Genomic DNA, 25,552 nt, shown 5'->3' on the forward strand with positions numbered 1-25,552 from the left:
AGGCTGCACTGAAAATTATATAAAAAGACTATAAGATAATAGGGAGGGTAGTTTGACAGACATATGACCATCCACAAAATAAGAGGAAGGTTTCAGGGCTACAATTGGTATATCTATAGTCTTTCCGAGGAATGATTAAAATTATGCCTCATATGAAGTGGTGCCAATGGAATTATCATTTTTTTCTGTCTCCGGAAAAAGATAATTCAATGGTCCGATTGTGGGTTGACCAGCCTAGTTCATTCCTACTTTATCTATTCGCTGTCTGATACATTTAATATGAATCTGTACTTTTTGTTTGGTATGCAATCCCCAGTACTCCCAAGATGACTCAAGTGAACGAGTCATTAAGTGAGGCGATCAAATTGAATCGAGTCAGTAAATTGAATCATTCGGCCCACCTCTAATACGTATTTTTGTATTCACGGATGAAGTCTATTCTACATAAAAACATTCCTGGAAATTTGTAGGTGGATCAAGGATCTGTGAAGTTTGTCCCCAAAGAAATGAGATTATCTGTGACCTGGATACCAGTTCATGTACAAGACAATTTCCACACTATTGTCAATATCATACGACGATAAGCAAAACCATTAATGGAAATAAACAATGTAAATTATTATAAATGAACGATTTTATGCAGAATCCTTTGAAAACGGTACTCTGGTGGCAGCAAGATGAACCTAAGTCGTGTTCACAAAATGCTTTGTATTCACAATGGTCGAGACTTCTACGATCTCTTACAACGGGAATGAAAACAGACAGTCGGGGTGACTCTTCAGGATTTTACCGTTCGAATCAGCGTTTTGTATGCTTCGTCATCATCGTAGTAAAACGGCTCTCAAATTTAGTTTCTATTAATGATTAGATTCTTTCTAAAATGTGGATGTTACTAGTAGGCTTCATTGCTTTCTTTTATGTATTGTTTGACGTGAACTACTTCATTAGAATTGCTTTTACAATAGGACTTGCCCGGTACTTTCGGCGTAAGGTTAAACCATACGACGAAACAGTTATCTATGGTAAGCATTTTCTTTTCAGTTCTTTCTAGTCTTACGGACCCGTAAATTAAATTATTTTCTCTTTTAGGAATATGTACGACCAACGACGTAGATATTTTCATTCGGCACATGAACAATGCCCGATATGTGAGAGAATTAGACTTTGCAAGATTTGACTTTTATGATCGTAGTAATTTGTATAATGAAGTTGTAAAAAGAAAAGGTAATGCAATGCAGGGTGCTTCAAATATCAGATATCGAAGAACAATTCCCATCTTTAATGTCTATAAAGTTCAAACGAAGGTAAACTATATTATAGCATTAAGATATAACATTACATATATTATTCATAATAATTAGTAATTTTATGAATTGTGCTTAACCACGCGAGCATTTAGATGAGAAGTTGTTGGATAAATAAATGAAACTAATGAATATCTTTCAGTTGATATACTGGGATGACAAGGCGATTTATTTGGAGCAGAAATTCATTACCCTGAGTGATGGGTTCGTCAGAGCTGTGGCATTAAGCAAACAAAATTTAGTGAACATTGACGTTGACGATATGATGAAAAGTTTGTGTGGAAAAGATTTCTCAAGACCAGAAATGCCTGAAGAATTAGAAAAATGGCTTCAAAGTGTTGAAATCTCAAGTTCAAAACTCAGAAAATCTGACTGAGGACATAATTACTTCGCCTGGTGATGGACGTTTCAAACATTTGAACATTGAATTGTTAGTGGTGTTGGAAAAAAGTGATTTGACAGGGATCTCAATAGCACGGCATTCTGTTACTTGATTCAAAATATTTACTTCATTGTTGAACACTTATATGTATGCATATATGCAAACTAATATTGTTATTTTTTACATATTTTCATTAAATATTTCGAGGAATATTAAAATTTTCGAAATCATATTTTTTTCAAAACTCACCTATACTCACTGCCTTTCCTAATCCAAGATTTGAAATGTCTTTCCTGTTTCAATTTTCTTCTCATTATTCCATTCTTAACAAATCCATTTTTTTCCCTTAAAACTGCTCTTTGCTCAATAGCCATGTCATTAATTTATTTCATTTTGAAAACTCTGTAGGACTTACGTGGTCTGTGCAATAAATACGCGAACTGGTGCAACCTGGTGGCCATGGTGCCGACCAAAGCCTCGCCCACTACCGGCGCTAGTTGCCTAAGATCCAATGAGCCATCTGTGCTTGGCGGATCGTCGAGCTGTGCAATGGTGCCAGTTATGCTAGTTTCTGTTGTCCTTGTTTTTACCGTTTATCGAAAATGGAAATCGACGAAATCATGGAGTAACGAACCAATATCAAGTATTCTCGTGAAGTGCGGTAAAAGTTATCAAGATATTACTGAAATGTTTACAGCTGTGTTGACAACATTGATCGCATGCGGCCCCTTGTCCTTACTGATCATCAGCAAACTGTCCTGAACTGAATTTAGGAAAATCAACGGTGCGCACTATTTTAACCCAACATGATGGATAGATTCTTCACCATGACGATGCACATTCAGCATTGATTGTAAGCCAGTTTCTGGCAACAAATTCAATCGCAATCCTTGATCATCCTCCTAATTTGCCAAATCTCACCCCCTGCGACTTTTTACTTTTCCCAAAATGCAAAAATGTGATGCGGGGACATCACTGGGAAGACATGGACACAGCAATACAAGAAACGATGAGAAAACTAAAAAGCCTATCTGCTGAGGACTTCCAAGGGTGCTTTACGCCGTGGAAAAGAAGATGGAATCAGAGTATAGCAAGGAATGGAGAGTACTTTGAAGGGGACAAAATTGATGTAGAGTAAATTTTGCAAAATAAAGTTAAATGGGCTCAGCATATTTATTCGACAGGTTAGTGTAATCAGTTAATGGTTAGTGCTCCTGGAGCAAAACATTTTGATAGTTAGGGAGAGTTGGAATGCTACAGTAAGTGAAGGAGGAGATGGTGTAGAGGTAGGGGACTAAAATAATGAGTGAGGAACAATTGTGGGGAGAAAGGAATAAAGTTTAGCAGGAGACTGGGGTTAAATATCACCAAAATTCAGTTTAGGCACCACAAAAGGACACAGTAAAAAGCATGATAAATTTGCAGTATTCGAGTCTGCATCTTCTCCCAGTTCCCTGACTTTGATCTGATTCCGTAATTATAAAGTGTAATGTCCGATTCAAAATGATAACACCATAAGATGATTTAGAAAATGGAATGCAGAAGCACTAATCCAATACACAATGGAGTATCGGCAGGTCGTAGAGAAAATAATAAGTGAGGGAAGAGAGAGCTGGGTACTAGAGGGGAAAAATGGGAACAGAGAAGAAAAGGGATATCAAAAGCTGCAAAAGAAACTATAGAAATAGCAAACAGGAAAAGGGCAAGGAGTGATAAAATGAATTTAAAGATGGACAAGAAATGGAAATGGAAGAATATAAACGAAGGGTTAGATACAAGGATGTATTAAGGGTTCAATCATGAATTGACATGTGAAACAAATAGAGTGAAAGATGTGTCGTAGAATTTGCTCTGTGGGGATATGGCATTTACGGAGAAAAGATGATGATGGTGTGGTGTACAGGAAGGTTAAAACCCTGTCAGGAAGTTCATAAGGATCATGGCAAAAAATCTAAGAGAAGTCTGGCAAAATATTATTTCAACCAGAGAAGATTCAAGAAAGATGGAAGGAATAAATAATAGAGGAATTATGCGATAAAGACATTAGGCCAGCAAGCTTCGGCATAGAGAATATGACATACTTTAGGGTAGCTTAGCTCAGGCTTGCATGATGGCAAGATAAAAAGGGCAATCAGGATATTGAAATCAAATAAGGACATGGGGTTGACAAAATTCCTCTGGAACCACTTAAAGGTTTAGGAAAAGGTTTAAAGGAAGAGCTTTCATGGGCTAATTCATCGCATTTATGAGGCATTTGGCTGGACAATTTATTCAGATCAGTTTTACTTCTTATAATTTAAAAGTGAAGGCAGCCATACAGAAAAATAAGTTTGATTTTGCATACAGCTGAAATGGTTCTCAAGATCATTAATAAAATGATGGGAGGGCAGGGCAAATGAATGATAATAAATAGCTTTAAAATATATCTGTAGAGGGAAATACATGTATATGGCAGCGCACATTATAAAACCTTTGAATAAATCTGGGAATGATTTTTTATTTCAATGAATAAAACATAACATTTGATAAATATGAATCAAAGACAAATCACATTACAAGTGATCATAAAAGATAATCAGTCTTAACTCAGTTTTTTAAACATAGATACAACAGCAGTTATAATGCCTATGAATTATACAAGTTGATGTTGTAGGAAAAGAAAATATTTACCGCAGTTGAATCATATTGAGATGTCCTTTGAGACATACTAAGGAATATGTAAGAATATTTACGTGAAGAAGTTTTAGTGAGGCATTAATTCACCTTTCCCAATTACAATATTAAACAAGTAAAGAAGAGCTAGGTAAAACCTTTACCTATAATATACTAATAATAATTTAAGAGAAGATCATCAATTTTCATGGGAAGAAATGGTGAAACAATGTGAGCATTAGAAAACAAGGGATCTTCATACCAGCACCACTTCTCTTTCATTTGGAATTGCTTTTTTTACGACTTCCACAAGTCAGAATTCTTTGAGAAGAGGTTTCATCAATGGTGAATTCACGGCTGAGATTCATAGAACTGTTTACACTTAATATAAAATATCTTCATCAAAGTAGCCACAAATTAACATTGTCATCAATTATTCTCTGTTACAAAAAAGATTTACCATAATACACAAGGTTCTTAATTCAAGTGTATTATTTCAATTATTAATAAAAATGATAAATAGTTTCAAGCATAACCAAAGAATAAAACAAAGGGTTAGTCAATAAAGGGTCTTGCTTGGAAGAAATAAATACATAGTTAAAAACATAGGTACTGTGCGATATGATGGAATGGTATTTTATGGAATGTATTATGAGTTAGTCATAAGAAAATTTTGGAATGGTAAAACTCCGACATGCACATTTACTCAGCCTTTTCAATGACCAGATTGACAATAACTGTTGCTGTAACAGGTAAGTAATATGACATTAACATCTGTCAGCTCAAACTTTATTGAAGAAATCATATATTCATCATCTTTTCCGCAGGGATTCATTTAATGTCATTGAACATAAAAATTACCATGGGAAAATTTTACAAAATATGATAAGCATTTCACAGATCTGTAGGGCTGAGTGTCCAGGATCTGGAACATTTAATGCATGATCAAAATAACATTTAAAAAAATTGATATCAAACTAACAAATGAGTTGATTTTGTTGGATGAAAGAGATCTAACACTGACAGGTTTTCTCTATTTCATCGTTATAATATCACTCGGCATAATTCTGTTAGAGAAGAAGAATTCAACTACTCTGAAACAATATCAATGTTTTTGGTCATGCTTCACCCATGAATACAAATGACATGACAAATCGTGTATTCACTTTTTGTTAAATCATGTTGCATAGCTCTTAAATCCTAAGGCTGAAAACAGTCTAGGAGATACAAAAATGTTAGTATGCTTCTTTGGCTTTTCTAATATATAATCTCATGAGGTGTGTTGTGGGTTGTGTTATAAATCACATTTTAATCTTTTTCAAGGTAATGTGCCACACATGTGATCCAATGCAGGAATGTGATCATCCTGTGCATGTAAATATTGTCTTCATTGTTTAGTCAACCATGCAGTATATGTTAAATATTTTAAGTACATCTCCATACTAAGTTAAAGCTCAAAAAAAGTACCAATTATTTTTTCAGCCATCTAATGATATTAAAAAAATGGACATCACACAAATTCAACCACTTCATGAAACACCAAAATGGAAGAAATAGTTAATTCCTTCCTTGGTAAATACACTGACAAAGAAATACTAATTTCAAAAGGCAACAATATTGATCACAAAACTTGAGGAATAAACTGTTCAATGCCTAAAAGTGTGCAAGTGTAATTGAAGAGTTCTTTAGCCTTTGTGTCATCACGAGCACTTGCAGAAGGTGTGTAGACTTCACAGTTACTCAGATATGTTCCACCAAGACTCTCTGCAGTGGGTGCAACAGCAGGAAACATTATAGTAGTTGCACCACGGGCTGGATGCTGAAATATCAAATGAATTAGGTCACTCCACGCAAGAGATGTATGTAATTGGACAGTATTTGACGAGTTGACCAAGAAAATTCCATTACTTTCCCCACAATTCAGCTTCTTCCCAGATTTTCAGCACATTTTGTTGAATCCAGTCAAATCCTTATACACCCTCAATTTTGTATTTTCTCGTACAAATCAAATGTTCAATTCATTTAGCAGCAATTCAGAAAAAAAATGCCAGTTTTCTTTCCATCTTAATTGACTAAATAAGCTCATAAATAAAACAATAAAGCTTTTTTTCCCATTCTTTAAAATATATGTGAGATGGAATGGAAGTCAGGATTACTCGAGTACTAATGAAATAGAATGTTGGATTCAACATGATAAAATGGGATGGTTTAGGAAATAAAATATAGAAGAAGTAACTGGTACAAAACGAAAACATGTATACCAATGCTGCAGAGATAATTATGAGTGGACGAAGATAGATGGATACAATAGAAGAAAAATAGGAACTTTTCAGAAATGGAGCTTGAAGTTATTTTTCGGGTACCAGGTCTTCCTGGGAAACCATAACCGGCACGGAAAGGAACTGGCTCCCCTACCCTGATGTGTGAATTTTCACACGCCGTATAGGGCTTAGTACTGGGTGATCTCTACCATCACCTACTAAACCGACCTTTGGGTTGATTACTGTGTTTATGGTTTTATCAGAAATGGATATCAAAAGCTACGAACAAAGTAATAGTAAATAGGAAAAGAACATGAAAACCATGGATTACAGAAGAAATGATAGATGAGAAAAGGAATTGGAAGAACTTAACACAACATTAGGTAGAAGAAAGAACAAATAATTGCATTTTAAGGAAAGTTTACTAAGAAAGGGTGAAACTGGGGCACTGTACAGGAAGATGAAAGCACTCTCAGGCTTCAAGAAAGGAAATCTGTGCGAACAATCAAAACAAGTCAGGAAAATATTAATTCAACTAGCGAAGATTGAAGAGAGATGGAAAGAAACTATAGAGAAACTGCAAGGTCAAGGATGTCAAGCACAGACATAAAATGAGAATACAACTTAAGTGAATATTACTTATCACCAGACATACTTGGTGGCAGGATAGAAAGGGGATTAGGGGAATTAAAATCAAATTGGGTTGAGGTGGTAGACAGCACTTCTGTGGAACTACTTAAAGATTAAGCAGAACTTGGTAAGAAGATTTTTTATCAAATAATTTGTAGCATTTACGGCATGTAGCCATAGGTATTGAATTAGAATACACACATAAACGTAGAATACATTTATAAACAAAGAAAAGTTAATGTGATTTTCAAGAAAGGGGAAAACTAAGTTAAACATTAAAATAGGAGTTTATAAGCTTAAGCAGGTGTGAACAGTTCATCAATCTTGGAAGTTTTTGGAAGACACGAATTTTGAGTAAGGATAACAAGAAAATACCTTGAAACTATGATATAGTGTGTGAGTTTCCATGGCTTGGAATGCTTCATTGACATGTCATTGAAGCTGAATGATAGGCATAGATTGAAGGCTTTAAGAAATGAGGGCAAGGAAAAGATGAAAGAGACAGAAAAGAAAACAAAAGAGGAAGTGCTAGGTATGGTGGGGTAGGAGAAGGGATTGATGGGAGATATCATAAGGAGACTGGAAAAATGGTTGCAAAGCATAATGATTGGGAATGGGAAGTTGAAGACTTTTAAATTGAAGAGAAACTGGTGGGTGCAGAAGCAAGAGAAAAAAGGTTAACCATATTGGACAGAATGGATGTAGGTAAGAGGTACGTGCAACTAAAGAAAAGTTTAAGGCTGAGTTTCAGGTTGTTTCTTGTTAGATGAAGTTAAGAAGTGATGATCTATCTGCCTATCCCAGCATACCTTTAATGGTTGACCACCAATAATAATTATCAACCATACCCATAATTGATGATTCGGACCCATTGCAAAGGAATAGAACCTTTATTATCCTCCCATGGCATGCTCAGCTATTACTCCTTCCTATATCCTTCATTATATCCACCGTATTCAGAATGCCATCAAAAATGCTAATGCATTATACTTTGTTGATCTTTCTTAGCATATCCACAATGATACAATGTTGGCAATAAATGATCCTTATCAACAGGTAATTTTAGGAGATATCAAGTTGTCATCATGTTGCACAACCATGGGTGTAAAAGTTACCAGATGAAAAGTAAAGACCGGAGGAAAGAGGGTGATAAGGTGTGGGGAAAATACCCAAGGCATTTGAAATGTGGGTGTGGAGAAGGAAAGAAGAGATGGAATGGACAGAAAGGAAAACACATGAAGTACTAGGCATGGTAGGGGGAGGAGAGAGGATTTGAGGGAGAAATCCATAGGTGGCAAGAAAGATGAATTCAGAGCATTTTGATCGGGAATAGGATGTTGTATACTGTGATAGAGGAAAGAGCATTGGGCAAACAAGGAAGTGGAAGGAATATGACAGATGGACTTGCTGGATGGTATGAAGGGTGGAAAGTATAATTAGAAGAAGAACTACATTAGTATCAGTTTTATGATCTTGGTTGGGAGACTTAAGTTAATCCATTGCTGTACAATTGTATAGACCATCCAAAACCAACCATAACCGGTAAAATAGGAATAATGATAATAACACCAAGTTCATCTAGAGAAAATGAGTTTACTTGCATACCCTGGCCAAAACAAAAGAAACAATTTATTACAAAAATGTTCACTTTTATGAATTTTAGTACCTACATATATGCCTCCAAAAAATTCTTAATTACTTAAGAGTGAATAGTCAATGACTATAGAAATCTTCAACACTTCAGGGGGATCGAGATGGTGCGGGGGCTAACGTACTGGCTTCCCACCCAGAGGGCCCGGGTTCAAATCCCGGCGGAGTTGAATATTTTTCAAAGGTATCTCGATCCCTGCTTGAGGTGCTTTGTGGAGGGCACATTGAGTGAGTACGCCGTCCGTCGGATGGGACGCTAAGCTGCGGACCCCTTGGCGACTTTCGTAAAGAGTAGGCTAATGCTGACGCAGGGTTTCTCTCCACCCTTCATCCTTTCCTGTCCATCCCCTATGGCGCAAATGACCTCAGCTGTCAGTCGCCTCCCCTAAATACTACTACTACTACTACTACTAGGAACTTCAGCCAATAGAACCCACAAAATGGATTAATCAATTTTCCTAATCAGAGACTAATTATTACAAGCAATACTTATTCCATTTTGAAACCAATCACATACAGACAACCCTCAAAACTCTGCCAATCGGTAATGATGACAGATTGGGTTACCAGATGAAAATGTAAGTACTTTTCTTGCTCTCCCTAAAACTGATTATCTTCTTTCTTTGCTATAAAGTCAGTATATAAAATAGATTATTATTGTGGTAGTAAATTTGGACATAATTTCTTGAGTTTTTGTGGCCTGTTAGGGTTGTACCTTTTGCATTAAAAACAAAGCCACTGCTCGCATTAAACATGACTGACCACTAATTATGTAGATTGAAAAATGTACCTCACCTGATTCTCTTTGAAAAAATTATGTAAAATAACTGTTAAAAAATTAAACTACCCCAAAAAAAAATATCAAATTCAAAACAAAATATTAGTTGCTACGCTAAGACAAATTTTAAAGTTAATGGTAAAAAACTATAACAACAGGTATAAAAAAATTAAGAATTGGTTAAAAACAATTTTTCATAGCTATTGACATTTTTTTACAATTAAATAAATATGCAATACACATTTACCTTGAAGAAGAAGTGGACAAGCCATGGCATAGCCTTCTTGATGTATGTGCCTTTAAATAAGTCAGTATCGCAGACACCAGGATGAACTGCATACACATGTATAGGAATGTCTGAGTCCTGAAATAGCTTCTCTAAGTGTCTTGTAAACAGCACCTGCGCCAACTTGGATTGAGCATAGGCTGCACCTGGCATGTAGCACTTCCTAATAAGAGAAATATTGAGGAATATTTTCAGTGAACACCACTTTCATGAACACTTTAAGGTTCTGAGACTTCACCACATGTTTCCATTTGCATGTTTATTTTGTGCGAGGATTGGAAAGAGGCAGATCTGGACTGCCAAGGTATATTGAATGGAAAATCCATCAAACTCCAGCATTTAAAGCAGAGTATTCAATGAGAGGAGCCACAAATCTAACAAGAGGTATAAAATAAGCCCTGCAGGATATTGAACAATACATCTTCGAATTCCCAGCAAAACTCTATGTTTATAACGGTGAAAGGCTAATTTCAAGATCTATGTAGCAACTAAACTAAGGCATTTACACTGATTACAAAAATTTGATAAGTTTATCACTCTAATCAACTATCATAATATGAAAAGAGTAGGCAGCTGGCTCTCAATGACAAAGGATAATCACATATAGCATTTTCTACATTAAAACCAAGAGTAGTGCAGATAAATTTTGTATTTTCTGTAAGAACTGTTAGACTGCAAGCCACTTTTCATTAAAAAGTAGGCTATAACACCAAAAACCCATTTTTATCCCTTTTCCTTAAACCCCCTTAAGTTCTATTCATTAACAATATAGTAACCAATCACTGAAGGTGGAAATAACTTTTGATAAAACATAAAAAGAGTAGATTGCTTCTCCTAAAAAGCAAATACAAATAGGCTAAAACATCTAGATGACACCCTCTAAAGGAATTGAAGAATGAGACAGCCTATACTTCAAGTGGGATTACTGGAAATATCTACTTTCACTTGCATGAAAATCTCTACACCCATTCTTTGTCAGTGCAAAATGAAAAAGGCATGAAAACCAACAAATTTGAATCAATACCGAGCTCTTAATTAATGAAATTTATAGCAAATGCCCACAAGATTGGTAAAGCAATGGATCCATTGCATCATAAATTTATTCATACTGATTAAACTAAGATAATCTATGATTTTAGTTTTTTCACTAATGAAGATTGTGCCATTCTTACAAAAGAACAAAATTAATACTGAAGAAGTAAATGAATAAATAGTTGGACACTGCTCCAGATGCCATTAGTACTCTCCATTATTAGGAAATTCAATTAAGATAGAGATGTCCTCTTCTCGGCAATCTCAAATGCATACTACACTAACCAGCAAAACAATTACTACCACTATCAAGTCGACTCACAAAAACAATACATATAAGGTGCAATGTAAAAAATGATTCACATAATATGCTTACATGATTATGAAAACTCTATCCCTAGTGATTAGAACAAATATTGGAAACATTATGAACAGCAAAGCATAGCAATACATACTCAGATGCAATATCTTCGAAGTTGATGTCTCCAGCAAAATGAGCGATGGAAGATACATTGACTACTCGAGCATGTTGAATATCCTCTTGACCTGCATTCTTCAAATTTGGCAACAGTAGATGAGTCAATAAAAAATGCCCAGCATAATTCACAGAAAAATGAGACTCCATGACTGGATTCAGAGGGTCATCTCCTCCAGTTAGCTTAAATGGTGCAAACATTATCCCAGCTAAATAAAATATCAGAGAAAGATTACAACCAATTATTTAAGAAACAAACTTTCTGGGCAACCAAGTTACACATTTCTCTCTATCATTCAGTTTAATTCTATCTGAAAAAAATTAACTCAGCATTTTTATTTTATGATATTAGCAAGCAAAAAATACCATGCAATGAAAAGTTATCATGATACCACCAGTGAATGCAGCCAATATGCTGAATGACACAAAAATGGAATGTATGAACCAAGTGCACTCCCCCTAAAAATTATGTTCTTCGACGAATTACATAGAATTACTTAAACAGATTTTGAAAAAAGAATTTTATAAGTGTTGTGCAGTGTAAATATCACATATTTGTCTCTAGTTATTATTTACAGCTTGTATACACCCACCGTTATTAATAAGAACATGAATCTTAGGATAATCAGCTTTCACTTTAACGGCAAATTCCCTCACTGATGTCATAGATTCCATGTCGAGATGATACACTTTGACATCTCCACTAAGAATGCCATCTTCTCTAATTTTCTTGACCACCTCTTCACCACTCAATACATTTCGGCAACCTTTAAATAGAATTAGTCTGGTTAAATAACCGAATAGCAAAAAAAAACACTAATAAATTATCCTAACAGAAAACCATTCATATTTACCTATTGCCACACTCATTTCACACTTGAGAAGTTTCTTCACCACCTCCAAGCCTATGCCTCGGGATCCTCCAGTTATTACTGCTACTTGATCTTTTTTCTGAGGAAGTTCTATAAAAAATAAGCAATTACTCGAGCAACAGATATAAGCATTAATTCAGCTAAGAAAAGCTTGAGCAAATGTTACGTATCCCAAGGAATCGAATGCATAGACGAGGTTTAGTTATCCAACAACAGTTGTGGCTTAACGACGTGTTGAATATGTACGTTTGGTGCCACATAATGACCACAAGAAGTTGAAAGAAGGATATTTCACAACTTGTGATACTTTTTTATCCAATGTTTTCGCCTGAAACTTTGAGGGCATCATACTTAAGAAAAACGGGATGTAACAACACTTACTTAATCTGTTCCTTCGCCGATTGATTATGTCGTCAACAGTTGAATATATTCCCATTATGTTGAGGATAAAATTACATTTAGCTGCTTTAATATATCCAATTCCGCTGAGTCCTCTGGAAGCCGCTCCATTTAAGGGAACAATAAAGCAAATAATAACCGCAGCAACGCCTACCACACTAATTAAAAACATGGTTATCCTGACGTGGAAACAACGTTATAGCCTCCGACTTCAAACGAAAGCCTTACTCTTCGTATCAGCGTCTTTACTTGAATGGCTTTCACCTGTGACCGACGGCTTGGTTTATTCCCGGCTGATAACTGTATTCTGCTATGTAGGCCATCGTCAAAATTTGTACCGCGCGTCGGCTCACGTCATAGCGGATTACGCTTCGCATTTGGTATTTTTGAGACTTCTTTACCCGCCATTATACGAACATCTGATTTTTCTTACAACCCTATTCTTGCCATTTCAAAGTAACGAGCCAGACTATTGTCCTACACCCCATAATATGTGACTATTATTAACTACTGAAATATACTACAACAATTAAACTAATCGTATTTCAAGATCATGCAGTCACGTTTTTTTAACTGAACTCAATGCTACCTACATTCACTATGATAATTAATTCAGGGTCATTGGCATGGAAATGAGGGCTAGTGAGGAGAACTTGGGCTAGAGTTTGGAACAAGAAATCGAGATCAAATTAAATAAATCTCGGTGATACGAAAGAGTAACTAAAATCTTAGCGTGATAAGTATGAATTCCTATTCAGGTGTACGTGTATTAAGCTCGAGATTAGAGACTAAATAATCAATCATTATACATTCATGACGAGCATATAGAAAATCAAACTTTAACGAGTTTTGTATTAAAAATCTTAAACATATTATCGTTCATTTTCTTTAGGAAAATATTCATTAATTTTTTCGTTGTAAAAAAATCTTGCTCCGCGTTTGCAGGGCATATCTTCCACTCCTTGTTCACCCCTTTCTTTCATCCATGGCATTCCAAGATTACTTTCTTGGAGTCTGACATTTGCAAGTACCATTATTCAGAAGAAGGCTTGTAATCAGAATGAACTCCAGTTATTTGAAACCTGGTTCCTTGCAGCCGTGTTCTATGGGACATTAAAACGACTTTTAGAAGTTATCTCAACTGAAGTATTGCTGAATTTAAAATTGGATAAATCAGCAGTGGATAATCAGACATTTGGGTTCCCAGAGTTTCCTTCGCTCTGACCTTGTGAACAAAGAGCTCACCGTCAAATCCAGGGTATAATGTATTTTAATGTATTCTTACATTAGGCCAAATCTTGATTTATGTTTGCTTTCACATTTGCTTCCCTTCAATACCCAGAAACTCAAAACAGGTTGTTACGGGTGGACATGAACACGCAAGACCGCAATGATACATATCAAATTTCGAGTAAAGGTAGTGAGAGAGTATATATGAGAATATATTTAGAGTATCCGTTTGAAAGCGGATTCGGACCTCAGTTCCAAGTTTTAACAGGCTTCGTACTCTCCAGTAGCAACGCCGGGGTGGAAATCTTTGACATTATGACGTACAAGTAATTATGTGTGAATGACGAATTATTATCATGGAGGAAGGCACCTCCATGGTCTTAAAAACTATAAAAACATGAAAGAGGGCTGGGTCGTTTAATGTGTAAAATTATGTACTATCATGAATCGATTTTTACTGTGTAGTTCCAAATTTATTAGTAAACATGAATAGTTACTGGCTTTTCCTTAACCAAATAAAGAATAACTGCTCCAGGACATCATATTATACGCTCAGAAAATATTCCTTAAAGATCTTTTGGCAAAACCTAGAATTCCATATTTTTTATTTTAATAAATCAGTGCCTTTAATTACGTATTTGATAAAATTTGTTTCACTATCCACAAATTTTCGTGTATTGATTTACTGTTATATTTTCCTCTCGTCTGCTTTCCTCAAAGTTTTATAATTAAATAAACGGAAATGCGTCTTGGACTAAATAAGTAGTACAATTTTTAATATATCTAATGCAGTTTCCCAGCTGTTGATTCGTTTGCACTTTTTCTGTCCCTCTGCAGAATCTTCGCAATTAATTGTAAGGACCTCGAATGGAGAATTAAAGACCCCGCGTCACATCTAATGGAATAACAATAATCTTTCAACTTTGTTGTTTGCAATAAGCTTCTCCTTTTTCTCTTATACCAGTCAGGATCGTAACGCATTCACATGTAAACAAGGGCCCGAGATTTTATTGCCATTTGGGTATTCTATTATAGGTAGTTTCTCCGTTCATGTTCTCTTTCATTATTAACTTCAATAAACTATTTGAAATCGAAATGTACGAGGCCTGTTTAGAAAATACCCGAACACCTTGAATTGAAAACACGGAGTATCTTAGTGACTTGCGGTTGACTGTACTGCGTTTTTCATATCCCTCCCAAGTAACCAAATGTTTTTAGATTGCTGACGACTTGTTTAGTTCAAGTAACATTGCTCTTTAAATGCAGTGCTCGTAAAGATTTCTGTAATGAGTGATTTAAAGGAGCATAGATGGAACAGCGAGGTTTACGTGAAATTAAGGAAAACATTTTCGGAGACGTTTAAACTTTTGAAGCAATCCTAGGGAATACAAAATGTTACGAATGGTTCCAAATTAGGTCGTCAATCAATTGTAAATCACCGTCGAATAGGAAGGATCTTGAAATAAACTAATGACACTCACGTTCAGAAAACCGTCGTTTGACGGTCACAAAACTTGTAAAAGAGCTCTGAAATATTTTGGCCGAAAAATTGAACTTGCATCGAGATGCAGCGAAGTTGGTTCCTCGTTTGATGACCTGACAGCAGAAGAGAAATCGAGTTGACTTTTTTCCGGAACTCCTTAGACAAAGCCAACAATGACGAAACATTCATGCAAAGGAGGCCAAAGCAAGAGACGAGAGTTTTGTACACGGCACTCAAGTTGAAGTTCAATCATCACAGAGGCTTGGCGAAGGATCTCCATGCCCAAAAAAGTACGGCAGTTTTGACTCAAGTTCAAGATGAAGATCATGGTTTTTCTAATTTAAATGGAGCTGTTCACTTTGAATTTTCACCTATAAGTCAAAAATTCAACATACAGTCTGTACTATGAAGGAATTTTGGAACGGTTTGCGTAAAATTCGCAAAAAGGTACTTAAGTTGGGCCGATAAAACTCATAATTACATCAACATGATAATGTGTCTGCTCACTCAACCTCATCAATCCGCCAGTTTTGCGACGAAAATTAGATAATTTCCCATAATTACAATCTGTCCCGAAAGGACAAAATGTTCATGCTATTAATGACATTTAAACAATTTCGTCACATGCATTGAAGGGCAATTGAAAAGAAGCTAGCCAGGGCACTTGTGTGATGTGGGGAGATGAGTGCTTTGAAAAGGAAAATGGACAATAAACTGTTAGCTAATTACTAAAAAATTAAAAAAATAAAATGTGGGTATTTTCTAAAGCAGGCCTCGTGCATAGGTTCTCCATTAATTATCTCCTGTGACAGATGATTCCAAAACCTTTCTTTTTCACTCCACTATGCAAAGAGCGACCGCACTACTAGTTAAATCTTTAGACGGAATTCGTTAACCGTGTCTTAATTTGCAACACGCAAAGGATTGATTGAGGGTAGGGGGATCAACTGTGAAGAGTGGCAGTGGTATAGAGGATCACTCATGTGTTCAGGACTTTGTAGAGACGGATTTACGAGCAGTCCGAGAGAGGCCTTCTGGGAAGCCAGTCCAGCCCTTTTTGACCTAAATGCCTCCCTGCTGTTTGCAAATGAAGCAGAGAGAGAAAGGGAGAGGGTGAGGGATGAAGAGAAAAGGATGCTATTGATAGAAAGGCTTTCAGCTGAGAGGCTGTTTACGCTATTTCAAAAATTTCACCGAAGCTACTCAATGAGACCCATATACTCGAGCGACCAAATAAACTCAATTGCATATCACTAGTGATTCATTCCCGATATCCCAGAAAAAATGCAAAAGTTCTCTTCGTTATTGCCGTTTTCATCTACAGTCACATGCACAACACTCGACAATTTTCTGGTATTCGCGGAAGCTCGATTTAAACCACAGCATTTACGAAACGTATACAAAAGTCTGGATGAAGCAGCACTTAGGGGGGTTGTTGTTTTGAACAAGTTTTATTATTTGAGAACCAAATTTTTCCCTGCACAAGAAGCTTAATTTTCGACCATTGAAATATCCACACCTTTGATCTCCAAAAATGCTAAAAATATATCAACCAAAGCAGACTAATAATCGATTCATGGAATCGACTTTCGAGAGGAAGGAAACTCTTATGCCACGTCATTTTTGAATGATACGAGTATATATTCTCAAATAAAGGGTAAAGGTGATTATTTTGGCCAGAAATGTGATATTAATATTTTGATTTTTTTTCTCTCATGTTGAATAAAAATTGATGTACAATTGCTAGTCAATTCGTCCATCAGTATGCTCGTCCGGACGGCAGAGAAAAATATCTCAGGGACCAGAGGAGTTTTACAACCTGGAGAAAAAATTATCTTAAGTCTTAGCCTCATCGGTAGATCCCATGAATGAACCTGATAATAAATTTTGTTTGAAGACTCGAAGTCTTAGCAGACCTAGGATCTATCATAGAGCCAATTACCTCAGTAAAGATTTAAAGGTATATCTGATGCCAGAAAATATGGTTTTCATATTTTAATCATTTCCATATAAGTTGCGCATTAAAACTATGAATTTTTGAAACCGAGTTTCACGCGAGAAGCTAATTATTAATAATTCGAAGGTATTTCAAGAGATAGTGAAAAGATAAGGTCAATCGCCCATTAGGAAACGATTTGTAAATAATTTTATGTATATCTTATGGTTGGACATACCTAAATTAATCATCTTTGTACCCCCCTTTGTGTGTATTTCAAAATATCTAGTTCATGGAAACTATAACTTTATATCATGTATTAACAATATTGATATTTTGAACGAAAAGCAGTTAGTAATATTCTACACTATGCAATAGAAATAACCTTCCATTAGTCATGATGATGATATACTAAAGCTACATCATCATCAACCTGATGATGATACGTGAGCATCGAAAATAGTCAGACCATTTCAATTAAATACTGACAACATTACCAAAGGATAGGAAGCCTAGTCTTCAGGGAAAGAGGAGCGTAGGCTTAAAGGCTTTTGAGGTGTGTTCGTGGTGAAGAATGAAGGAAATAAGTTGGACACGAAGATGGCATATCAAAAATGGCGAGCGAAGAGAGGAAGCCTCTTGGGAAAATCAGAATATAGCAGAAAAAGTGGGTGGTGAAAATATTGAAATGCAGTGGAATGCTAAAAGCTATGATAGAAAGGATAATGCTAGGGAAGATATAATTTCTTCATCATGCCTACCTGCCTGGCACACAGATGACAAATGAAATAATACAGGGGAAACAAAGGAAAACTCTTACTTAGAAAATAATAGTATTTAGGGGCCGTCGTACTAAATATATTTTTAATTGGTAGAATATCTAGAATGAATTAAATGGATTTAAGTTTTCATTATTCAAATCCACAAAATCTTCAACCACCATCAATTTTATGAATATGGGTGATTTCACTGTGATAGCCATATTGATGGAAAGTGACGCTGATTAAACTTTCATCAGTTTGATTTTCAATTGCATGCGCCCAAAAATGCCCGTCTGTAAAATATTCGCTTACCAGCAATCTTGTTGCAAATTGTATTGGTTTTTCAAATGATACGCTGTGAACTACCAAAAACTAATCCCTCGCTGAAGCGAAGTACCGACCACCCACTAAGTTCCATCCTAAATAGAATTTGTTATGGTTTGACTGGACCCAGCCCTTGAGTTAAAGTTTTCTCTCCCTAATGTAGGGAAAAATGTTTCTCTGGGTAGCGGGGTTACATTGACCGTAAGTAGCAGAAAATATCTGTCCCTTCATGGAGGAGAAAAATATGTGTTTTTAAATCCCAACTGTACAAATTATATTGAGTGCTTACATGTAGGGAATGGAAATGTGACGCAGTAGATAGTTAAAACTATGCTACCTGGGAATACTGGATTACAGAATTTCGTTTGTCCCCCAATACTATCGGAAGTCTACTAAAATTACATCTACATACTTAACCATGTTGATACTTATGCCCAATGACGAAGCTTTACTTGCAATGGAAAACATTATTCAATGAAAAGAATTAGGTGGAGTGTTATGCAAAAACATGCATTATTAACCCATTCAGTGGTCTAGTCTCTACCTAATCTCTGTAAAATATCTCCTTTAATTATAGGTTGAAATACAGGTATATGTAGTCCAAGAACATGAATTTTCGAAGGTCATCGCTCTAGTTTCGTCGTTGGATTAAGGGCGGTGCTTGTTGGGAAGACTCTTCTTCAGTAGTTACAGTCTTTGAACGACAACTTTATATATACAAATTAAATATTATTTAAAGTATATACATTTCCACCCGATGAATGTACGTTGTTCCTAACTATAATTCCTCACTATGAGCAGTGAGATTAATAATCTCGTCTTAAAATTAAGTGGTACTCTCTTTTTTTCTAACTTCATCTCTAAAATTAGACATTACTCTTTGGAAGAGCGGTTCATTCAAGCCAGATGTAAGGCACCTCTCGTATTTTAGTTTCCGGCTAGGTGAACGTGTTTGGGGGGGATCAAGATGGTGAGGTGGCTATCGTACTGGCTTCCCACCCAGAGGGCCCGGTGTTGAATATTTTGCAGAGGTATCTCGATCCCTACTTGAGGTGCTTTGTGGAGGGCACTTTGAGTGAGTACGCCATCCGTCGGATGGGACGTTAAGCTGCGGACCCCTTGGCGCCTTTCGTAAAGAGTAGGCTAATACCGACGCCGGGTTTCTCTCAACCCTTCATCCTTTCCTATCCATCCCCTATGGAGCAAATGACCTCAGCTGTCGGTCGCCTCCCCTCAAAACTACTACTACGGTTGTGGGTATGATCAAGAATTTTTCCGTGTCGAAGGTCACCGGATGGAGTACCCTTTTGACGGAATTTGAATTTCGTAACGCGCTGTTAATCTCCCGTAGCTAGTTTCAAGCATTCACTCCATTCCTCCATGGCCTCCCTCACCACTCGCTCTCGAAATAAGCGCCGCAAAACGATTTTTTCACAAAAGGCATTTACTTAGATTTACACGCCAAAATTTGAATGCTTTATAATTGTAAGTATGGCGCAGCATAGAGATTCGCATTTAAGGAGGATAATGCTTTCTCGCAGTTTTTCAAAACAATATTGAAATAATACTAGAATTGAAGTTTGCATTATTAGAGTTAATAAAAAATTGCCACCATAGAATGTAATAAAGGATGAACGGTAAATGTAAACGTAGGAATGCAAGAATTGAAATATGGTATAGGAACTCTAAAACTGGGAAAAATATTTTTTGTTGCGCTGAAGATGCCGCGACAGTAATTTTTAGCGGAGGATTTATCTACTAATCTGCATTGAAATGCTGAAATTTTAAAAATTCAAAAAATCATTTGCCTTGATCTGGTTTCGCGGTCAAGACCAATGATTTTTGCGCTTTGAAATTTCATCATTATTACCATACAGTTTATTTGATAATAAGTTTTAAGTTTATAGAATCCGATTAACATACTACTACTGGTGCGCTAATATAAGCCATAAGGCTTGTCAGAAGGTGTCAGTATTAATTCACGTTTGTAACGATATATATATCCCATTTACAATGATAAACAATAAAAATCCTCACATAATGAATTAAAAGAGAAAGTGTATGTTTAATGCCAATCTAAAAATATATCTCAAAATATTAATATAAATTCTGCAGCATCTTAAATTAAATTATTCACTAATTTAGCTCCAAGAACCTTTTAGTCGAAACAACTAAACTTATTGTGCTATCATGTTTCCTCAAAGCACATCTTGTCGCTATGACAGTTAGATTTGAATGAGTTTCCTCATGAGTTGAAATCATTGAAAAAGGACTCTACTGTGATAATACTGCTGGTAGTGCTTCAAGAGGAAAATTTTGCATTCATTCATGCATATTTGTTGACGGCCTGTTGCCGATCAGGGTGTGTATATAGTAAGTCATAATTTTCACAGCCATTTCCAAATCTAGCTCATCTATTTTGTGGAAAATATTGTTTCTTTTTTGACACGGAATAGGTTTAGACCTATGCAGCCAGACCATTTCCAAGGAATGATTCCACGATTTCGTGAAGAAAGTACGCTAGAAGAAATTTCTTGGTGTGGTCGGGCCATGAAAACATCTCACGAAGGAGAAGAAACCATCACCATCACAACAAAAATACATATTGGCTTGGACTGCAATGATGCTACCGATGCTGCATGATGCCTATAGGCCCACCTGAAATTACTAATTACAAAAAACTACATTTGGTCTCTACAGACCTATTATGTTTAGGAAAATGGAATTAAATTTTTTTCAGAAGTCCTAAAAACGATTCACATTATTTGAAAAATATATGTGATCACATCATTTGGCTTGGTTCTATTGACAATTATCTTGATTCCCGCCGTTTGAATTCACTGAGTCCCAAAATTTCTCATCTTTACGATGAAGCTCGTATTACGCTTATTTTTCTTAATTTTGATTTTAAATATTATCTCCCCTTTAACTCGTGGATTTCTTGTCTGCCTTGAACTTATTTCGTGGTATTTTTCGTCTCGTAAATTCTGGGATAATAATTGTAAATTTAATCAAAATCAGTAAGGCATATGTAAATATCAAGGCCGACTGCTTAAGGGTCGCTAATCGGTCACGGATACGACTTCCGTCTCGTGGATAACTGTTATATCATAATAAATGTAGGAATCAACTAACGTGGGCTTTGGAGGTGTCATAAACTAACAGAGGGCTCAGGCTTATTTCAATTAACGGAAGTCTTAAGGTTTAGATCACACATCGCGCAGACGAAATAAATCTTTCCCCAGAAATCTTTGTTTTTGATTAAATTTCCTGAAAACACATTTCAAAGGATTTTTATCAATTTTAACCCTCTAAAGTCCCATCATTCAATGATAGAAAATTAATTTAAATTTAAGATTCGAATTATACCGATAACTTGCGGAGTTCCCGCGTTTCGTTTATTCTATGGACTTAAGAATGCCATATAGTACATACGAGAGCTCATGATCTAAACACATAAGACACTTCAGCGGATGCCTGATTTTCAATTTCAAATTTCAACGGACAATCGTATTTCCATTCCTTTCTCCAGCTCGTCGCCTCTTTAAAGTTGGCACAACAAGAATCATTGAAATTTGTTTCCACTATCTTCAACGGTTTCGCTCCCGAAAGTTTTGAAGACTTGATTCGTCAGCCATCCCGACGAAAGAGAAACTCGAAGATCCTCAATTAAAACTGATTTCGTCGTTCTGTGTGTTCAGGAGGTGTGCGTTTGCTCGGAGTGCTAAGGTACGGAAATTGTCCACGTAAAAGATGACTCGGGAAGCCAAGTTCAAAATTTCCCCAAACCCTATCGTCCCAGCCAACATATTCCCCAGCTGATTGGAACTGCGAGCCTTGCGCTTGACGGTGACAACCTGCTAAGATGAATTAATCAATCCTTTTTGGAAATTAGGGCAAACATTTCTCAGGATTACGGCTTGACCGTCGAAATGCCAACCATATTTGTGGGTCGACTTTCTTTGTGTCCATACTCAGAATTAGCAGTAGTGTACTGGGTGAGTAGAGGGTTTGTATCTTTTGTTTTTCAAGAAGGCAAAAGTGCATCGACTTAAAAGGAGAATATTTGGAAAAATAAATTAGAAGAGATATGTCTCGTTTATTTGCTAGGCCACGTTCACAACATGTCACGTTAAATCACGTTTATTGCTCAGTAGTTCTCATATGGTGGGTATTCATTTTTTGTGTTGGGAACTAACACTGAACTGACGATATCTTCCGGTCAAAGCCCTGCATAAATTCTACGAATTAGCCCATAAAAACTTTTCCCTCATGTTTTTGATAAACCTTTGCACAGTTCCTCTAGAATTTTATCCATCCCCCTCGTATTTTAAAAAATCAAATTCCCTAAATGATCTTTTTATCTCGTGTTCAAGTCTGCCTAGACCTAAGGTCATATTATACACCTACGTCATATTCTATTTCTATGTCTGGACTTGTTCGCCAAATATCTTACCATTTGGAATTTATATGTCTTCTTTCCATCTCTCCTGGATTTTCTGTCTCGACTAATATTTTTCCGGACTTCTCTCTGATTGCTAGCACAGATTTTCCCTTCTTACTTCCCGATAGTATTTTAACCTTCCTGTATATCGCACGAATTTCACCCTTCTTTTGTAAACTTTTCATATCCTCGAACTGCGTTTTCCACCACGCTTCTTTTGCTCTATTTGTTACCCGTCTCAACCTACCCCTTTCTTGGTTTGATGAGTAATTTTCCCACCGTTATTTCCTGGCAGTGCTTTCACTTTTCTGTGCAGCGCACCCATTTCAATATTCCTTTTACACTCTCTATATCCTTGCAACTTCGTCTTTCACCACGCTTCTTTCGCTCTGCTAGTTTCTAGCCTCACTTCATTTCTTTGCCTTTCCTTACTTCCTTATTTTCTGGGCTCTTATTTTCTTCCATTTCCTACTCTCATCTATCTTCCTAATTAACTTATGTGTAATAAATGCTTTCCTTCTCTTTTTCCTATTTTCTGTTCCAAAAAGTTTCGTTTTCGACTCCTGTTACCTATTTTCTGATAAGTTACCGGCTTTCATTAATTGTATACGCCTCTCAGTCCTTTGATTTTTTCTACTACAGTTTGGTGCTCCTTATTTTTGTTGCGGTTAATGTACCTACATTCCCTGAACTCATCCATCTTCCTTGTTTTATTTCTTGAATTAGATATCTCACTTCATTAGCACTAAGTTATGATCTGCTCCCGGGATACTGAGCGAATAATCACGCAGCCCCTACAGCTGTGCCTAAACATAATACACACCCAACTAATATTTCTCTAATTTTCTCCGGGCATTTACCATGTACACTGCTCCGCGAGTTAGTGCTTAAACCAGTTGTTTGCTATGATTAAATCTCGTTTCCTGCAGCACTGATTACTCTCCGCGGTCATTCCCTGTTCCTAATCCGTAGTCGACAACCTTCCTACGCATTATCTCTCCCTTCGCTCCCTACCGCATTCCAAGCCCCCAACCCTATAAAATGTTTTCTCCCAGGAATATTCGCAATAATTTTCCCTAAATAATGGTATATATGTTTATTTTTCCATCTTAAAGTTATTTGTTGGTATAAATTACAGATTCTGAGGTGATGTGGTGGAATTGTTCTTTAATAACAAAAACGAAAACTCTTGCAATTTTTAATTATGAAGCGGAAAATTGCAAGATTTTCTGCTCTGCTGTTATTTTTTGGCATGTAGACCAGAATGATTACCAAATTCGTCGGTTCTGTTATATAATGTCCCCCGCCTATCATACCTTTCACCACTTACGAAGTCAACGCAAAGAAAAAAACCTCCCCTTACTTTGGTTCCTCTCTAATATCTTCTCCCATGTCCATCTCTCTGAAATGATGTTACGAAATACCCGTCCCGATCCCCCACATCATTTAACGAATACCTCTAGAAGTATACTCTTTCCCCCTTCCATAACGAGTACATATCACCAATGTTCTCCTTAGACTAAAATGTGACGCGCACAAACCTGTCCTACTCGTAGTATTCGTCTAATCACCACTGTGATTTTAACCGAAATCCTCGTAGACTACATGAACTGCAAAGGCACGTTCATGAATTGAGCCTGCAATTATATAGAAGTAAATGTCCATTATTCCGTGAAAAAGTTTAAATTGAAATATACAATACTTGTAATCATTTCATGATTAACTATTACCATAACACCTAAATGGTATTATAAGTAAATATTGCCTCATTTATTTGCATCCGTTTTAGAATACACACTTAAATTTTAAGCATTAACAAATTCCTGTTCCCCTCCATTATTATGCCTTAATCTGGACTTTTTTTAGGTTGTTGGATACTCTTCTAAAAATCAATCAATAAGTTCTAGTATGTTGCTATATTGTGTTATTATTATTATTTTTATATAAACTTCGTTACAATTAAGCAATTGCCAATCATTTAAGTAATCCGATTTGTTGAATATAAGTATTTTCCATTCCGAAATTTTTCATTGAAGGATGGTGTCAAACGTAACTCGCAAAAACACGGGAGGATCCAACACTATATACTGTCCAAAAATATTACGTATTCTATATTTTGATGTTTTGCTCATTTTATTTTCACCTACATATAGATCTAGGCATTATTATTCTGCGTGTAGGTGCACATCACTAACACGTATTGAACTTCTAATTTCAGATGGAATAATGTACCCTGGATATTGACACGCGTGTTGTATTCTAAAAAAAACAACTGGACACAGTACAAATTATGCCTCTTATTTCAAAGGTACGTGAATTGCTATTCCACTAGGTCACTCCGAACTCAGATGGAATAACTCTCTTACCTCAACACCTGACGCACTCCGTTGAAATTATCACGAGGTTGATTTGCACACTTGCGAATAAAATCAAGTTGGTGTTGATGTGACGGGTAAAATTGGATGATGATTTAATCTAGATCCACTCGTTCAATTTAATTAGCATAAGGCACGGCTGAAGTAAATAGATCGATTTCGCGTGACGGCATTTTCCGAGATATTTCATGTATACCTCAATGCCCTTGTTCTACTCGATGAATAATAAACATTCGACTTGGTCTAATTACGCCGTGCATGGGGCGGAATTCATTATT

The 25,552-nt window shown here is 36.2% G+C and overlaps 2 protein-coding genes across 2 annotated transcripts; one reads left to right on the top strand and one right to left on the bottom strand.

Annotated features, from left to right (window-relative positions):
- Positions 1-772: 772 nt before the first annotated feature.
- On the top strand, positions 773-1,907 carry LOC139697828 (protein THEM6). The gene is made up of 3 exons (XM_071596684.1): positions 773-1,022; positions 1,090-1,304; positions 1,447-1,907. The coding sequence occupies exons 1-3, from the start codon at positions 881-883 to the stop codon at positions 1,678-1,680; spliced, it is 591 nt and encodes a 196-aa protein (XP_071452785.1). The 5' UTR covers positions 773-880; the 3' UTR covers positions 1,681-1,907.
- Positions 1,908-4,271: 2,364 nt separating this feature from the next.
- On the bottom strand, positions 4,272-13,034 carry LOC139697722 (retinol dehydrogenase 12-like). Its single transcript, XM_071596547.1, has 6 exons — positions 12,704-13,034; positions 12,305-12,412; positions 12,044-12,217; positions 11,431-11,659; positions 9,905-10,106; positions 4,272-6,157 (listed from the first exon to the last, which is right to left on the bottom strand). Exons 1-6 carry the CDS (start codon positions 12,891-12,893, stop codon positions 5,960-5,962), a joined length of 1,101 nt encoding a protein of 366 aa, XP_071452648.1. The 5' UTR covers positions 12,894-13,034; the 3' UTR covers positions 4,272-5,959.
- Between the last annotated feature and the right edge of the window lie 12,518 nt (positions 13,035-25,552).

The sequence above is a fragment of the Hetaerina americana genome, unplaced genomic scaffold, assembly GCF_022747635.1.
Source record: "Hetaerina americana unplaced genomic scaffold, ioHetAmer1.1.p SCAF_8, whole genome shotgun sequence".
NCBI lineage: Eukaryota > Metazoa > Arthropoda > Insecta > Odonata > Calopterygidae > Hetaerina > Hetaerina americana.

What these genes read in the sequence shown, in the direction of transcription:
- LOC139697722 (XM_071596547.1), bottom strand. Translation starts at nt 12,893, where the DNA reads ATGTTTTTAATTAGTGTGGTAGGCGTTGCTGCGGTTATTATTTGCTTT. An exon ending in TCGGCGAAGGAACAGATTAA is followed by an intron (nt 12,413 to 12,703) that starts GTAAGTGTTGTT and finishes TATTTTTTATAG; the next exon opens with AACTTCCTCAGAAAAAAGAT. An exon ending in TCATGTTCTTATTAATAACG is followed by an intron (nt 11,660 to 12,043) that starts GTGGGTGTATAC and finishes TATTTTATTTAG; the next exon opens with CTGGGATAATGTTTGCACCA.
- LOC139697828 (XM_071596684.1), top strand. Translation starts at nt 881, where the DNA reads ATGTGGATGTTACTAGTAGGCTTCATTGCTTTCTTTTATGTATTGTTT. An exon ending in CGACGAAACAGTTATCTATG is followed by an intron (nt 1,023 to 1,089) that starts GTAAGCATTTTC and finishes TTTCTCTTTTAG; the next exon opens with GAATATGTACGACCAACGAC. An exon ending in TCTATAAAGTTCAAACGAAG is followed by an intron (nt 1,305 to 1,446) that starts GTAAACTATATT and finishes AATATCTTTCAG; the next exon opens with TTGATATACTGGGATGACAA.